Raw genomic sequence first — 19,043 nt, 5'->3', positions numbered from 1 at the left:
ATTCCGCCAACTTGTTTGATCTATCAACCCAATTAAATCATTAAGTCCTTTGTGTGTGGTGTTATAATGCTGTTCTATTGCAAATCTATGGTGCCCGGCGAGTATGCGACTGCATAATAGACATTTCGAATTTTCATCCTTCTCTTCGAAAAAATATTGCAATTCCCATTCAGCTCTGAAGGCTCGTGACGTTGTGTCACTACCCCGCCTCTTTGTGAGCGTGTGGTCCATTGCAACAACCACTGTACAGTACTTATAAACTTCCTACGCATCGCTAACAAATAGCGAGGAATAAACATGGCTGCCACTACGAATCAACTAATGCACTCTATGCCGGATGAAAAGATGTCGCATCACACAGCTAGTCTAATGTCGTGCCGTGCCGAGCAGTGCCGCGAAAGACCGAGGAAAGCCGAGTAGTGGTGAGGCGGACCGAGCCCTGGACGGCACGCGTGCAGCACATCTGTACACGCGTGCAGTTTGGCATGCCGTGACCGTCCCTGCTGTAAGAGTTGTTTGGTCACATTCGCCATGTGAAGTCGGGCATTATCATGGAAAAAAACAACACCTTTTGACAGTAATCCTCGGTGCTTGTTCTGTATTGCGTGGCGCAATTTCTTAATAGTCTTGCAGTAACCATGTGCATTGATTGTTTGGCCCCATGGTAAGAAATAAATCAGCAAAATGCCTTTTCTGTCCCAGAAAATGGTGCACATGACTTTTCGAGGTGTCAAGATTTGCTTAGGCTTAACCTTCGTTGGGGATGAAGTGTGCCTCCATTCCATTGATTGCAGTTTTGTTTCAGAGGTGTCATACGATACCCAAGTTTCATCCCCCGTGACTATCTGAGAAAGAAAACCACCACCTTCTTCATTGAAGCGTGTCAAAAACTGAAGTGCACTGCCCATGCGTTGTTTATTGTGTTGTTCAGTAAGAATTTTGGGTACCCAATGTGAGCAAAGTTTTTGAAATTTCAGTAACAATTTCATGAACTAGTGATCATGAGATTTGCAGAACTTCCATAGCAAGGGCACTAAGTGTAAACTTACGGTTGTGCTTAATCTTCTCTTCAATTGTGTGAACCAGTTCATCAGTAATCACAGACAGTTGTCCACTTTGTTCTTCATTGTGCACTTGATCACGTCCTTCTTTGAACAGTCTGACCCATCTTCTAACCACTGAATCACTCATAGCATTTTGTCCGTAAACCTCGCATATTTGCCGATGCATTTCCTTTGGTTTAACTTTCTTTGCATTTAGAAAACGAATCACAAATCTGATTTCACATGCGGTGGCATTTTCAATTACGGCTGACATTATAAAGAAGCACCACAAAGCACACATTGGCAGCAGCGATCTGGAAATGGCGCACATGTCTTCTCCTTGAGTAGCAGTAACTGCCGTGCGTGCTCGGAACTGTGATCGTAGCGCTGCCGCAGATAGAAATAGAAACGGAACTTACTTTGTGGATGGCCCTCATATTTTAAGTGGCAGCAGTACACACACATCAAAGACTGTTGTGATTGGCAAGCTTTTGGAGCCAGTGGCTCCATCTTCAGGCAGAAGGGTTGAAGAGGAAGGGGAAGGGAGAAGAGTGAAGGAAAAGGACTGGAGAGATCTAGAAAGAGTCCCCAACAATCAGTCTTTCCTTCTCATCCCGTATGGTAAGTCTCCCCTGACCCGCAGTTCTGGGTGACTTTCCCAAAATCTACCCCTTTTCCTCGGCCTCTCCAGTCCTTTTCTTCACCCTTCACCCTTCTACCTTTCCCTTCCCCTTCCCCTTCCCCTTCCCCTTCAACCCTTCTGCGTGAAGGAGGAGCCACTGGCTCCGAAAGCTTGCCAATTGCAACAGTCTTTTATGTGTGCACTCTGCTGCCGCATGATGAGTAGATGCTTTAATTATCCAATTAAATAATTTCATCAATAATTGATGGTTTTTCTTGTTATAAATGTATTTTAAGGTTTACATAAAAGACTAATATGTAAACTGGTGCCATATCGCTATACTTCTTACAAGGGAACCTCCCCATCGCACCCCCCTCAGATTTAGTTATAAGTTGGCACAGTGGATAGGCCTTGAAAAACTGAACACAGATCAATCGAGAAAACAGGAAGAAGTTGTGTGGAACTATGAAAAAATAAGCAAAATATACAAACTGAATAGTCCATGCGAAGATAGGCAACATCAAGGATGATCTGAACTCAGGAGTGCCGTGGTCACGTGGTTAGCGTGAACAGCTGCGAAACGAGAGGTCCTTGGTTCAAGTCTCCCCTCAAGTGAAAAGTTTTTCTTTATTTTTGCAAAGTTATGATCTGTCCATTCCTTCATTGACGTCTCGGTTCACTGTAATAAGTTTAGTGTCTGTGTTTTGCGACTGCACCGCAAAACCGTGCGATTAGTAGACAAAAGGACGTGCCTCTCCAATGGGAACCGAAAACATTTGATCGCAAGGTCATAGGTCAACCGATTCCTCCACAGGAAAACACGTCTGATATATTGTATATGGCACTGGTGAGGGCATGTGCGTCACATGACAGGAATATGTTGTCGACCCACCTAACTTGTAAACTTGGCGAATGGGTAAAAAGATTCTTCTACATTGCCCGATTTAGGTTTTCTTGTGGATGTGAGAATTACTCCCAAATAAGTGATGAAAACATAAGAGTTTGTCACATAAACTGCAACAAATGAATCCAACAGTTACACAGTCGCCCACTTTTCTCTGTGCTCTGTCAAAACATATGTTTTTAACGTTTTCAAATTTTTCCGTGTGTAGACCGTCAAATCCTGCAAAAGTCCAAGCAAATCTGAACAGGTCCTGGAATTTTGGAGAGCGAAGTTGATTATGTGTGAGTGCCTGAACTTTGATAATTGTCTGAAAATAAAAAATAAAATTTTACGCTCGAAGGAGGACTTGAACCAAGGACCTCTCGTTCGGCAGCTGCTCACGCTAACCACGGGACCACAGCGCTCCTGAGTTTTCATCAACCTTGATGTTGCCTATCTTCGCATGGACTACTCACTTCGTATATTTTGCTTATTATTTTCATAGTTCCACAGAACTTCTTCCTGTTTTCTTGATTGATCTGTGTTCAGTTTTTCAAGGCCTTTCCACTGTGCCAACTTATAACTAAATCTGAGGGGGGGGGGGGGTGCGATGGGGAGGTTCCCTTGTTAGATTCTCTCCACATCATAATGAGAGGTTGCAGCCATGATCCATGGACTATGCTGTAAATAAGTAGCAGGGGCTTACATTTTCAAGTGTTATGAAATTTCAGAATTAGAATACACCATCTGGTATTAAAGATGTTAAAATTTGTTTGAACACTATATATTAAGCTCATCATATTGAATAGCTCTCTGAATAAGAAGATAACTGTTTGCAAAACTAATTCTTGGTCAGGTGAATGGATACAAACATCATTAGCACAATATTATGATAAAATAGCTTGTTTTTTTTTTGCACTTTTATGAGAAATATCTGATTTCAGATACAGGTCCAGTGATGGGTATTGGTAGATACATGGTGTTTAACTGTTTTAAATTTAAATGCCACTGTGTAAATATAGTGGAGTTATAGCTGTCAATTTGATTTTGAAATAAGAATTAATAATCATTTCAGGTCAGTGGCTAATTGAAAAGGCAAGACCAGATATTACGAGAAAATTTGAAACAGCACTCTCAGATGACGTCAAATTGATCCCTCAGTACATTTACCAATGCAATGCTCAATATCCTACGTAAGTAGTGTAGCATGCAATGTCATGCATTTGTAGTATTACTGTTTTTTACCAGGTCACTGCACTGGCTGAAAATAAGGTGAATATATAATTTGTGCAAAATATCTGAACTAATATTCTTTGTAAGAAAAAAGAAGAAAAAGAAATTACCTATTTAAAGTTAACTATTACAAAAGAACCAATTGACCATGCAGTCTTATTTTAATTCCGACAACCATATTTAGCTTTACCATGGCTTCCTTGCAATCATTAAACTGAATTCTTTGGTAGCTCTTCAAAACGGACGTTATTGACTTTCTTTTGTGTTTTTGTTGCCCGTGGAATGTTAAGCCCCAATCTTCCTTTCTTTAGTGGAATGTAATGTGTACATGATGCCAAACATTACTCACCAAGTAGGAGAGGCTATGAGCAGTGGTCAAGCGTGTAGTGAAGTCAAAAAATTGTAGTTTTTGGCCAAAGTTCCACTTCAGACATCCAGGTTGCTACTTTGGAACAACAGAACTTGTGACGTTCGCCTGCTTTATTTCTTCGGTGATAGTCCTCGATGTTAATGTACTGCATTGTTATACTAGCTGAAAAATGGGAGGGTGGAATTTCAACATTAACTACTGTAAATGATGTAACTGACGGTTGCACAATTGCGTTTCACAGTTCTTTACTGTCACTGTTGACAACTCCCCCAATATTACACAAATATATGGCCAGTTCACTATTGGTAAATGTTGATAAGCCTCATTAATAGGTTGCAGGCAACATCAGCATACTGCTACAATAGTTTGCTATTGAACATCTATGAGCAGTAGAAAACCTAACCACACAGTTTAAATTTACATGTACATATACATGTGCATTTTCAGTTACACTGTCAGTGAGAGAGCACCGCGAGTTCCTGCTGCTAATAAGGCAAGTACACCATTTGTTTATTACATATCTTTATGAGTTTCAAACAGGAGCGAGTTCAGAAATGGATAGGCACTGTGATTGCTGTGTACAGATGCGAGCTGAGTTTGTGACTCTTCGCTCACAGCTCCAGGCAGTGTTGGCTTACATTACACAGCTTGAGGCTGCTGCCAAGGGTTATCACTGTGGAGGATCGGACATGGGGATGCAAGGGACATTGAGCATGACCCACGTGTCCCCCGATCGATACACTGCTGTGCCCGCCCTGAGTACTGCCTGTGCTGAAGTTGACCCCTCACCCGCAGTCAAGTGGGAGATCATTCCAAAGTCTGGCAGGCAGTGAAAGACTTTCCGTGGGGCCGATCGTAGGGCCTCCCTGGTTCGTTTGATGAACAGGTTTTGGGTGTTATCTGTGGCTGATGAAGTCTCTGAGTCAGATGCAGTCGTCCACCCTGTTCCAGAAGAAGCTTTTCGGCCCGCAGGGTTTGGGCATTCACAGAGGGTGGGTTTGCTGGTAGTTGCAAGCTCCAATGTTAGGCACGTAATGGGGCCCCTTAGGAACATGGCTGCTGAGGAAGGGAACGAAGCCATTGTGGATACCGGGGGAAGTCATTCCGGATGTGGAAAGGGTGCTTTCGGATGCCATGAAGAGTACAGGGTGCAGCCAACTGCAGGTGGTGGCCCATGTCGGCACCAATGACGTGTGTCGCTTTGGATCGGAGGAGATTCTCTCTGGTTTTGATTGGCTAGCGGAAATGGTAAAGACTGCCAGTCTTGCTTCTGAGATTAAGGCAGAGCTCACCATCTGCAGCATCGTTGATAGAACCGAGTTCGGTCCCTTGGTGCTGAGCTGAGTGGAGGGTCTGAATCAGAGGCTCAGGCAGTTCTGTGACTGTGTAGGCTGCAGATTTCTTGACTTGTGCAATCGGGTGGTGGGTTTCCGGGTTCCGCTTAAAAGGTCATGTGTCCACTAAACACAGGAGATGGCTACAAGGGTAGTGGGGCCTGTTTGGAAGGGACTGAGCAGTTTTTTTAGGTTAGAGGGTCCCAGGAAACCACAGAAAGGGCATCCGTCTAAAAGGGGGCAGGTAAAACACAGTAAGGTAGTTGTAGAAACAATCAGCGTTTTAGTTGTAAATTGTCTTAGCTGTGTTGGGAGAGAAACAGAGCTCCAAGCCCTAATAGAAAGCACTGAAGCTTAAGCAGTTATAGGTACAGAAAGCTGGCTAAAGCCGGAAATAAGTTCAGCCGAAATTTTTTCAAACGATCTTACAGTGTTCAGAAAGGATAGATTAAATACAGTTGATGGTGGAGTATTTATTGCTGTGAGAGGTAGTTTGCCTTTTAGCGAAATTGAAGTAGATAGTTCGTGTGAAATAGTATGGGTAGAGGTTATTCTTGACAATCAGACTAAACTATTAATTGGATCGTCTTACTGACCCCCTGACTATGAAGATATAGTTGCTGAACAGTTCAAAGAAAACTTGAGTCTCATTTCAAATAGGTACCCCACTCATACAATTATAGTCAGTGGCAACTTCAATCTACTCTCGATATGCTGGAAAAATTATACATTTAAAGCCTGCGGCAGGCATAGAACATCATCCAAAATTGTACTGAATGCTTTCTCAGAAAATTATTTTGAACAATTAGTTCATGAGCCCACTCGGAGTAATACATCTATTTAAAAAAGTTGATAAAAATGCTCTTAACGCCTTTTTAAGAGACAGTCTCCACTCCTCCCGATCTGGTCACGTAAGCATAGAAAATATGTGTAATGATTTCAAAGAGATAGTATTGATGGCAATTGAAAGATATATACCACATAAATTAATAAGTCATGGTACTGACCCGCCATGGTACACAAAATGGGTCAGATCGCTCTTGCAGAAGCAATGAAAAAAGCATGGCAAATTTAAAAGAACAAAAACTCCGAAGATTGGCAAAGTTTTGCAGAAGTTTGAAATATAGCATGTGCTTCAATGCAAGATGCTTTTAATAATTTCCACAATGAAACTCTGTCTCGGAATCTGGCAGAAAACCCAAAGAGATTCTGATCATATATACACTCCTGGAAATGGAAAAAAGAACACATTGACACCGGTGTGTCAGAACCACCATACTTGCTCCGGACACTGCGAGAGGGCTGTACAAGCACTGATCACACGCACGGCACAGCGGACACATCAGGACCCGCGGTGTTGGCCGTCGAATGGCGCTAGCTGCGCAGCATTTGTGCACCGCCGCCGTCAGTGTCAGCCAGTTTGCCGTGGCATACGGAGCTCCATCGCAGTCTTTAACACTGGTAGCATGCCGCGACAGCGTGGACGTGAACCGTATGTGCAGTTGACGGACCTTGAGCGAGGGCGTACAGTGGGCATGCGGGAGGCCGGGTGGACGTACCGCCGAATTGCTCAACACGTGGGGCGTGAGGTCTCCACAGTACATCGATGTTGTCGCCAGTGGTCGGCGGAAGGTGCACGTGCCCGTTGACCTGGGACTGGACCGCAGCGACGCACGGATGCACGCCAAGACCGTAGGATCCTACACAGTGCCGTAGGGGACCGCACCACCACTTCCCAGCAAATTAGGGACACTGTTGCTCCTGGGGTATCGGCGAGGACCATTCGCAACCGTCTCCATGAAGCTGGGCTACGGTCCCGCACACCGTTAGGCCATCTTCCGCTCACGCCCCAACATCGTGCAGCCCGCCTCCAGTGGTGACGCGACAGGCGTGAATGGAGGGACGAATGGAGACATGTCGTCTTCAGCGATGAGAGTCGCTTCTGCCTTGGTGCCAATGATGGTCGTATGCGTGTTTGGCACCGTGCAGGTGAGCGCCACAATCAGGACTGCATACGACCGAGGCACACAGGGCCAACACCCGGCATCATGGTGTGGGGAGCGATCTCCTACACTGGCCGTACACCACTGGTGATCGTCGAGGGGACACTGAATAGTGCACGGTACATCCAAACCGTCATCGAACCCATCGTTCTACCATTCCTAGACTGGCAAGGGAACTTGCTGTTCCAACAGGACAATGCACGTCCGCATGTATCCCGTGCCACCCAACGTGCTCTAGAAGGTGTAAGTCAACTACCCTGGCCAGCAAGATCTCCGGATCTGTCCCCCGTTGAGCATGTTTGGGACTGGATGAAGCGTCGTCTCACGCGGTCTGCACGTCCAGCATGAACGCTGGTCCAACTGAGGCGCCAGGTGGAAATGGCATGGCAAGCCGTTCCACAGGACTACATCCAGCATCTCTACGATCGTCTCCATGGGAGAATAGCAGCCTGCATTGCTGCGAAAGGTGGATATACACTGTACTAGTGCCGACATTGTGCATGCTCTGTTGCCTGTGTCTATGTGCCTGTGGTTCTGTCAGTGTGATCATGTGATGTATCTGACCCCAGGAATGTGTCAATAAAGTTTCCCCTTCCTGGGACAATGAATTCACGGTGTTCTTATTTCAGTTTCCAGGAGTGTATAACGCACACCAGCGGCAAGACGCAATCAGTACCTTCACTGCGCGATAACAACAGTGAAATCACTGATGACAATGCCACCAAAGCAGAGTTATTAAACACGGTTTTCCGAAACTCCCTCACCAAAGAAGACGAAGTAAATATTCCCGAATTCCTATCAAGAACTACTGCAAAGACGATAAATATAGAAGTAGATATCCTCGGTTTCGCAAAGCAGCTTAATTTGCTTATTAAAGCAAGGCTTCCAGTGCAGATAGTATAGCAATCAGGTTCCTGTCAGGGTATGTAGATGCAATAGTTCCATATTTAGAAATTATATATAACCCCTTGCTCATAGAAAGTTCATCAAGTCACACCGATACCCAAGAAGGGAAATAGGAGTAATCCGCTAAATTACAGTCCCATATCACTAACGTTGATTTGCAGTAGGGTTTTGGAACATATACTGTATTCCAACATTATGAAGTATCTCGAAGTACACGATTTACTGACACGTAGTCAGCACGGATTCAGAAAATATTGTTTTTGCGGAACACGACTAGCTCTTTATACTCATGAAGTAATGAGTGCTATTGACAGGGGATGTCAAATTGACTCCATATTTTAGATTTTCGGAAGGCTTTCAACACCGTTCCTCACAAGTGTCTTCTAACCAAACTGCTTGCCTATGGAATATCGCGTCAGTTGTGCGACTGGATTCGTGATTTCCTGTCAGAAAGGTCACAGTTCATAGAAATAGACAGAAAGTCATTGAGTAAAATGGAAATAATATCCGGCGTTCCCCAAGGAAGTGTTGTAGGCCCACTATTGTTCCTGATCTATATTAACGGCTTAGGAGACAATCTGAGTAGCCCTCTAAGATTATTTGCAGATAATAATGTCATTTACCATCTTGTAAAGTCATCAGATGACCAAAATGAATTACAAAATGATTTAGACAAGATATCTGTGTGGTGCGAAAACTGGCAATTGACCCTGAGTAAAGAAAACTATGAAGCTATTCAATGAGTACTAAAAGAAATTGCTAAATTTCGATTACGTGATAAGTCACATAAATATGAAGGCTGTAAATTCAACTAAATACTTGAGGATTACAGTTACATATAACCTAAATTGGAACAAGTACATAGATGATGTTGTGGGTAGAGCAAACCAAAGACTGCAATTCATTGGCAGAATACTTAGATGGTGCAACAGATCTACTAAAGAGACTGCTTACAATACACTTGTCCATCCTATTCTGGAGTATTGCTGTGCGAATTGGGATTCGTGTCAGGTGGGACCGACGGATGATATTGAAAAAGTTAAAAGAAGGGCAGCTCGTTTTGTATTATCGCGAAATAGGGGAGATAGTTCCACAGACATGATACGTGAATTGGAGTGGCAGTCATTAAAACAAAGGAGTTTTTTGTTGTGATGGGATTTCCTCATGAAATTTCAATCACTGGTTTTCTCCTCTGATTGCAAAAACATTCTCTTGGCACCACCTACATAGGGAGAAATGATCATCACCATAAAATAAGAGAAATCAGTTTTCTCCTCCGATTGCAAAAACATTGTTGGCACCCACCTACATAGGGAGAAATGATCATCACGATAAAATAAGAGAAATCAGGGCTCGCACAGAAAAATTTAAGTGCTCGTTTCTCCCGCTCACCGTCCAGGAGTTGAATCGTTGAGAGACAGCTTGAAGGTGATTCATTGAACCCTCTGCCAGGCACTTAATTGTGAATAGCAGAGTAATCACATAAATGTAAAGTTCTTGCAGAATAATACGGTACATGTGACACTATTTTTAAACAGACATTGTCATCAATTGTTTAACAAACAGCCATTTTTGTTACACTTACTCCACTGTTAAGTTGATGCATTGTTGTTAATCTAACCAATACATGTTTCACGTCTGAAGATCGGCCATGGACTGACTGTCTCAGGACCAAAAATTGGTCCTTTATATATCCTCACAATAATAGGCTCTGAAACTATACATCGTTCAATGTTTAAGTTACAGAAATTACAATTAAAACATAACTCATTCAATTATCTAAATACATCAAAAAATTCCTTCTTTTTAACAGTTCCTTCTGCAACATATTGGTTTAAATAATGTAAGTAATAGATATAGTTACACCAACAGTACTTTAGACAAAGCAGGTAATTATTTTGGTATTAATTAAGAGCTGGCTTTGTCATGAAACAATTACTGATATCACCCTATAATGATCTGTAGCAAAAGATATTAACTAGGAATGGTCAAAATAAATTAGGAAATTAATTATATACACAAAACTAAGCACAAAATTAGATTTGGTGCTACATTCCTTAAGACTGAGGGCCAAGCTTTCTCTTTTTTAGAAATGCAGGTTATACTCATGCATATTAATTGTAATTAGGCAGAAATGAAGATAAAATGAATTTAAGGGGCCAGATGGCAAAACAAAGAGAGAAAGGAAAGAGATCCCAGTTTGCTTCATCACAAACTTTCTCTTTTATAAAAAGTATCAAGTGTGTATCCATGTCCAGCATCTCTCCCAAATCTCTACGTCAGTTTCAACCAAATTTTGTACACAGACAGCAAACCAATGAATTTAAGCACTGTGTGTGTGTTAGAACAGCGTGTTCCCATAGGGGGAGAGGTACTGGCAAAGATGATTTTTTTAGCCCCTGCCGTGTAGGCTTCCCACATGCCAGGTGTGTGGAGGAGCAGTTTTGACCTGTTTTGCAGGGCAGCAACACATTAAGAACAAAAAACAGTACTGAAGCCCCTGCCCAGTACGACAGGCGTGTTGTCAGAGTAGTATCGACCTGCTTTCACGTGTTTTTCAGGAGCTACAGGTGATGATTGAGATGGGTAGGGGAGTGGTTGGACAGAGGGGGGACCAAGAGAAGATGGATAGAGAGGGGGGGCAGGAGGAGACAGTTAGGGGGAGAGGGAGCTGGAGGGATGGACAGGGAGAGGGGGGGATGAGGGGGTGGGAACAGGTAGGGGGAGAAGTTTTAGAGACAGGAGAAATGGACATATGGAGGTGTGGGAAGGAGTATGTAGACAGTGGACTGGCAGATGGACTTTGAGTGAGGGTGGGAGAGATGGACACAAACATGCAGGGTGGATAGGTAGAGACTGGGCAGAAGATGATGGACAGATAGAGAGAGTGGGAGTAGGAGGACATAGGCATGGAGGGGCAGATAGACACTGAGATGGGGTGGAAGAGATGGGCACACATCCGGTGAGGATAAGAGAGGATAGGCAGGAGATGATTGACAGATAGGGAGAGTGCAAGCAGGAGGAGTTGGACATAGAGACAGGAGTGGAAGAGATGATCAGAGTTGTGGTAAAGGTAGGGAGAGGGGGCAGAAGGTGATGGACAGACGGGGAGAGTGGATGCAGAAGGAAAGTGACAGACAGTTGTGGAGAGGAGAGGTGAGGATGGACAAAGAGATGGCAGAGGAGGAGATGTACAGATAGAGGTGGGGGAAGACAAGATGGACAGAAAGACAGGGGAAGAAAGAGGTGGCCAGAGAGAAGGGGGAGGAGATGTGTGCAATATTCACGTTGAACGCATATGCAGGCAAAGCTATGGAGAAAAGACTAGTATAATAATAGAGGAGATTGGGACAAAAAAACGCTTTAAATCCCTGACATGTAGGCTGCTCTACACAGTAGGCATGTTGTGTGGGAGTAGTAGAGGCCTATCTTATTGACTTGCAATGCAGGGCAGCTACACATGAGGGACACGAAACAGTTTTCCAGTCTGCAATTTGTTGGCTGCCCTGCATTACAGGTGTTTGTGTGAGTAGTGTCAGTGTGCTTTGCAGGCCGGTTTTCCAGGGGCTACACATGCAGATACATCATGGGGGAGGGGGGGATAGTTAAGATGAGTAGAGAAAGGAATGGACGGAAAGGAGGAGAATATGGACAGAGGGTGGGGGAGGACAATGTGCTCAGAGAAAGAGAGGGCAGAGGTGGTGGACGAAGAGAGGGGGAAGGAGGAGATAGAGAGACAGAAAGAGTGAGGAAAAGGAGATGGACAGATGTGAGGATGAGGCAGAAAGAGGATTGGTAGGGAGGAAGAGGTGCAGAAGTGGATACAGAGAGGGGGTGGAGGAGATTTGTACAGTGTGTGTGGCAAATGTGTACACGAGTGAAATCTCATGGGAAGGACTGGTGTGCACATGTTTTTTCTGAATCTGTGCTGCAGGGAAGATGTAAAATTTAGCTGTGTTATTCAGCCAAGTGGCATGATCTGTGATCCTGAAATTGCTTTGTGTCACTTCACCCCTCCTTCCCCCACTCTGTATAGCTGTGGGGGTCCAACTGGCACAACAGTTTTAAGTTGCAAGTGATATATGAGGCATGTCCAGAGAAAGTAAGTATCATTTAGGGAAAGAACTCATAAAAACATTTTTTTAACCAAAATTTATTTTAAGAAATAGCATTTCTTAAGCTATTTTTCTACATAGTTGCCACCATTGTTCAGACATTTTTTTTTAGTGGGAAACCAACTTTTCTATGCGCTCCTCATAGAAAGATACCATCAGTGAAGACTACTGCTGCTGGACATGGTTTTTTGCATCATCATCATCATCATCATCATCATCATCACTGCAAAAGGCAGTTTCCTCCAAAATCACACTTCAAGTTCAAGATCAAGTTGTGAATCAGGTTTTGAGTGACACCAGCAAAATGGGGATGTGTGTTGTCGTGAAGTAACAAAGTATTGTGTCTCAGAATTCCACACCATTTGTTTCTCAGTGTTTCACATTATTGTACTGCATTGATGGTTTCACATCTAGGAAGGAACTCAACAAGAAGAATGTTATGTCTTTCCAGGAACACAGTGCAAATGTTTTTTGTGCTTACAGTGTTGTTTCGAATTGTTTTTTGGGGGATTGTGAGTGCCTCTACTCCCTCAACTGTTGTTTTGAATCTGGAGTGACATAACAAACCCAAGTTTTACCACCGGTCAAATTCTGTGTAAGAATTCATCTCCCTCATCACTGTATCGGATAAGAAATGTCAAGGCACTTCATTTTGTGGATGTCCATACGCATTTTCAGAATCCAACGGGAACACAATTTGTGAAAATTTAAGCGATTTGTGACATTCTCATGCAAAACTGACAATTTCATACAAAACAGACTTTGAGTGTAAACTCATCGCAAAGCATTGTTATTGTGAACTGTCTGTTTTCAGGAATTTTCTTATTCACTTCCTCAACCAAACCATCATTGACAACATTCTTCATCTTGAACATTGATTTGTCCATTATTGAATTGTCTCACCCACTTTCTCAATATTCCATCAGTCATTACATTTTTGTCATAAATCTCTACAAGTTGATGATAACTTCATCTGGCTTAACATTCTCTGTGTTCAAAATCTGTATCACAAAATGCACTTCACAGACATTGGTTTGAACATTTTGAACGATTACTAAGAAATGTAAACATGACACAAGCCAGCTGTAATGATGTCAATGGAAAGATGTAATGAACCAGAGAGAAGAATGTGAATGTGTAGAACTGCAACACTAGTGCTGTGGTGGTGGTCGAACGAAATGGTACGTACTTTATGGATACACCTCGTGTGTCAATTTTGCTCGAAATTACTTCCGGTGCTTCAGAGATGAGCTGATATGTGGCATGTGTTGTATGCTAACCCCCTCCCAAAAACACAATAGTAGATGTTTGCTATAGTTTCATCAAAATAATAAGGAAAAATTTAAAACTTTCCCCTGTAAAACCTTTCCCCTGTAAAACCTTTCCCCTTCTATTTCTCTCCCCCCTCTTCCAGCTGCACCATCACACGATGTCCCTCTTCCATCTGCTGCCACTAAGAAATGTAAACATGACACAAGCCAACTGTAATGATGTCAATGGAAAGATATAATGAACCAGAGAGAAGAATGTGAATGTGTAGAACTGCAACACTAGTGCTGTGGTGGTGGTCGAACGAAATGGTACGTACTTTATGGATACACCTCACGTGTGTCAATTTTGCTCGAAATTACTTCCGGTGCTTCAGAGGTGAGCTGATATGTGGCATGTGTTGCATGCTAACCCCCTCCCAAAAACACAATAGTAGATGTTTGCTATAGTTTCATCAAAATAATAAGGAAAAATTTAAAACTTTCCTCTGTAAAACCTTTCCCCTTCTATTTCTCTCCCCCCTCTTCCAGCTGCACCATCACACGATGTTCCTCTTCCATCTGCTGCCTCCTCACATCCTGTCCCTATTCCACCTGCCTCGTCACAACCTTTAATTCTTCCACTTGCCTTCTGACAAGCTGTCCTCCTTCCACCTGCCTTCTGACAAGCTGTCCTTCTTCCACCTGCCTTCTCACAACCAGTTCAACTTCTACCTTCCATCCCCATACCCCCCTTCCACTTCTGTCTGCCTTTTTACACCCTCTCCCTCTCCCACCTGCCTCTTCACACCCTCTTCCTTTCCCATTTGCCCACAAACCCTTTCTGTCTTCCACCTGCCTCCTACACCTTCCTCTCCTCCCCCCCCCCCCCCCACCTCCCTCTGACCATTTCTTCTGCCCACTTCTTCATGTCTTCCTCATCCCCCCCCCCTCTCTGTCCATCCCTTCCTCCCCCATCTCTCTGTCCATCTCCTCCCCCCCCCCCCCCCGCCCCCATCTCTCCATCCACCTACTCTGTTTCTCTCCTACTCCCACTCTGTCTGTCCAATTTCTCCCACCTCACTCTTTCCAACTCCTACAACATCTCATTTTCAAACCCATCTCCACTCCTTTGAGAGGTAGGTGGTTCTTATCCACCTTTCCAGACAGAAAGCGATGTTGTTGTTGTTCTTGTTCTCTTCAGTCCAGAGACTGACTTGATGCAGCTCTCCATGCTACTCTATCCTGTGCAGGCTTTCTCGTCTCCGAGTAACTACTGCAGCCTACATCCCACTGAATCTGATTAGTATATTCATGTCTTGGTCTCCCTCTATGATTTTTACCCTACGTGCTTCCCTCCACTACTAAATTGATGATCCCTTGATGCCTCAGAACATGTCCTACCAATCGGTCCCTTCTTCTAGTCAAGTTGTGCCACAAATTCTTCTTTTCCCCAATTCTATTCAATACTTCCTCATTAGTTACATGATCTACCCATCTAATCTTCAGCATTTCAAAAGCTTTTATTCTCTTCCTGTCTAAACTATTTATCGTCCATGTTTCACTGGCGTACATGGCCACACTCCATACAAATACTTTCAGAAACGACTTCCTGACACTTAAACCTATACTCGATGTTAACAAATTTCTCTTCTTCAGAAATGCTTTCCTTGCGATTGTCAGTCTTCATTTTATGTCGTCTCTACTTTGACCATCATCAGTTATTTTGCTCCCCAAATAGCAAAACTCTTCTACTACCATAAGTGTCTCATTTCCTAATCTAATTCCCTCAGCATCATCTGATTTAATTCGACTACATTCCATTATCCTTGTTTTGCTTTTGTTAATGTTCATCTTATATGCTCTTTTCAAGACACTGTTTATTCCATTCAACTGCTCTTCCAGGTCCTATGCTGTCTCTGACAGAATTACAATGCTGTTGGTGTGATATGTGTAACAAATTTGTGTGAAATCACTCTAGAGATTTAGGTATCTTTAAAATATACTAGCTGAGAAACCTGACATTGGTGAGGTATTTATTTATTCCAGTCTTGTATTAGTCCATCTCCTCCTCTCCCCTGTCTCTGTCCATCTCCTCATCCCCCTCTGTGTCCACCTTCTCCCCCATTGTCTGTCCAACACCCCATCCAATGAGATGTTGGTGGTTTTTACCCCTGTAGTATTTCTTCCAGATAGTAAGCAATGTGTGTACCAAGTGCAACTGAAATCAATCCAGGGGCCGAGGAGGAGATGTTGGAAGCATGTATGTGTGGTGAATATGTCTGATGCTCTGCTGTTTAACACCATAAGACCTCAGAGAGGATTTTAAATTTGTGTGTGGTATTCAGCCTTGTGTCTACTAGATCTTAGGTTCCAAAACATGTTGACAAAATAATTGGCTCATTTCTTCAGGGTTGCCTCCTTTTCATTGCAGCACCTTCCTCTTTTGAGAGGTAGGTGGTTCTTAACCCCATAGTGCTTCTTTCCAGGTAGTAAGTAATCAGTAAATGCTCAATTCTTAAAAGAATTGAACTCCCATGGATACAACAACTTCAAACTTCTGATCACTTTCCAAATGAGTTGAGGCCTTAAATATTTGATGTTACACATATAAGTGAGAAAATGTTTAGAAAAAGTTTGAAATTATGTTTAAAGTTTGTCGGAAATTACTAAGTGTTCTCATTAGCAAAAACATTGTATGTAGTCTAGGTAATTTGGGCTCTGTTTTAGGAGAATGTAGTTTTTTCTTGCATCTCAGTGTTTATGATGTCCTGTCTCCTGAACTATGAGTCATACAATGATATAATTTTGCAGGCAGATTCAATGGTTTATGTGGATACTATCTTTGAAATGTGTTGTAAATAGAGTTAGCAGTAAAACCAATAATAAATTAAAAATGCCTTGCTTTATGTGGTAGATTTTCAGTATTGGTTCTGTATGGACCCTGATGGGTATGGCTAATGATGATGATTCTCTCTCTCTCTCTCTCTCTCTCTCTCTCTCTCTCTCTCTGTGTGTGTGTGTGTGTGTGTGTGTGTGTTTTAGATTTGAAGAAGAATCCTCTGAAATCTGAACAGTTGATCATCTTTTCCATGTGGCTTTCCACTGCTCTTTCCATATAAACATGGTGGTGTTATTTAAATTATTTGTGTGGAGTCCATGTGCAACTTCTACCTGCTACCAAAGATGAAAATCGCATTGCAAGGGCGACATTTTGACTCGATTGAGGATGTCCAAGTGGAATCGCAACGGGTCCTGAGCACCCTTCACCCTGTGGATTTCCAGGAGTGCTTCCAAAAATGGAAACACCATTGAGATTGTTATGTACATGTTGGAGGTGACTGGAATTCTTGGAATTTTCATTGTCTTAGTTTCCAGTTAAATTACTGATAATTGATACTCTAACAAAGAATTTTACTTTAGCCTGCAACTGCAGAATAATACAACAGGAATAAAAGCAAACAAGAGAAAAACACCAAAACTAAACTTGAATTGCAAAGAAAATGCACCATTTGCGACAAAACACAGTGCACACACTAGCATCTGTCAATAGCAAAATGTGTCAAAGGCTTTAGCATGGAAACTATGCAATACTTAGTAACAACAAACTGCTTTCGACAAGCGTGACTTCACAACTGTTTGCATTAGTTTTATTTGATCAGTTGCCAGTGGGCTTACGCGCGTGCACACAGCTGAAATCGTGTATGAGCAGCACCTTCTCCTGCTTCTGGCCACTTGAAAGGTGGCTGTTAGCTGTCTGGCAGTAGCAGCAAGCAGCCAGATGCTAGCTGGGAAAATTTTTCTAGCCTGCCCAAGCTGCCAGATAAGTGCATGCGAAAAGCAGTCTGAGTTGTAGTCTCCATGTGACCCGTGTTTACATTTCGTGTTTTTGCTGTTATGTCTTTGTTTGCAGCTCTCATGTCAAACAAAAACGAGATGAATTTATGTGGCTGGGAGCTATCAACTAAATTAAAATACATTTACATACTTATGGAAAACTAAAATATGTTATTAGTATCAATTTTCTGCGTTTATTTTATTTCAACATTATTGCCAATCGGGTATTAATCATGTTGCAGAATAATGAACTTATTTTTGTTGGTTTGCTAAAGAAATCTGGCTTTTATTAATCTTTTCTGCAGAGGCAGCCAATTTCTATGAAACAAAATGTTTTATTCCATGCTGCTGGGCCGTTTCCACTGCTCATTGAATTTCAAGTGGACTGTTTCATCTTTGGCACATATATCATAATGCCATAATACAGAACCAACCATGAGAGATAATATGACGTCCATTCAGAAAATTCCGAAACTTTGCCCACAAAATTTATCTGCCATTCCTTTATTGTGCATGGTCTCCTTCGAAATACTCTCCTCGACAACTGATACACCTCTCCCAACACCTTTTCCATCTGCAAAAGCAGTCTTAGTACGCCTCTTGATGGATTTCGCGAAGCGCTGTCTGCAAATTTTATTTTACCTTTTTATTGGTAGCAAATCTTCATCGTCTCAACAGGGTTTTCAACTTTGTAAATATAAAAAGGCCTGCAGGAGCCAGATCTGGAGAGTACAGAGGATGAGGCAACACAGTGATGTCGTTTTTTGTGTAGTAGTCACATACCAACAGGAATGAATGTGTGGGTGCCTAATCGTGATGCAAGAGCCCTGAATTGTCTCGCCACATTTCAGGCCACTTCCTTCTCACATTTTCTTGCAGGCATTACAACACGTCCCGATAGTACCATTGATTAACAGTTTGTCGCTGTGGCATGAATTCATGATGAGCTAATCCTTCAAAGTCAAAGAAATCTATCACATGTCTTTGATGTTTGACCTGATCAGACAGCTTTCTTTGGTCTTGGAGAACCTTTCCTGCCCCATTGTGAAGATTGAACCTTGGTGTCAACATCATAACCGTGGACACACATCTCATCACCAGTGATGATTCTCTTAACTAACATCTCGTTCTCATTTGCGTGATCCAAAAGCTCTTCACCGATTGTGAGGCAAAGGTCTTTCTGGTTGTGACTCATGGGCTGTGGGACATAGTTGTTAGTAACACGATGCACTCCAAGATGCTGTGTCAGGATTTCATTACATAATTTGACTGAAATATTACATTCTTCTCCAGTCTCTTGGATATTCAGTCTTCGACTGGCACACACAGTTTCATTGACGTTCCTTACTTGAGTGTCGTTGGTAGACATCGAAGGGAGTCCTGTATGAGGGTCATCTTTAACTTCCGTCCAGCCTTTTCTAAAATGTGTTAACCATTCATAACACCGAGG

General features: G+C 42.8%; 1 protein-coding gene across 2 annotated transcripts in view; it reads left to right on the top strand.

Moving 5' to 3' along the window:
- LOC126262463 (1-acylglycerol-3-phosphate O-acyltransferase ABHD5) overlaps nt 1-19,043 on the top strand; it is a 107,192-nt gene that overhangs the window by 53,369 nt on the left and 34,780 nt on the right. For both annotated transcript variants that reach the window (XM_049959118.1, XM_049959119.1), the window contains one exon: nt 3,624-3,741. In XM_049959118.1, coding sequence (XP_049815075.1) covers nt 3,624-3,741 — 118 coding nt within the window. The remainder of the gene's footprint in view (nt 1-3,623; nt 3,742-19,043) is intronic.

This window comes from Schistocerca nitens, chromosome 6 (assembly GCF_023898315.1).
Source record: "Schistocerca nitens isolate TAMUIC-IGC-003100 chromosome 6, iqSchNite1.1, whole genome shotgun sequence".
Lineage (NCBI taxonomy): Eukaryota > Metazoa > Arthropoda > Insecta > Orthoptera > Acrididae > Schistocerca > Schistocerca nitens.
This window is presented reverse-complemented; position numbering and strand designations above follow the sequence as displayed.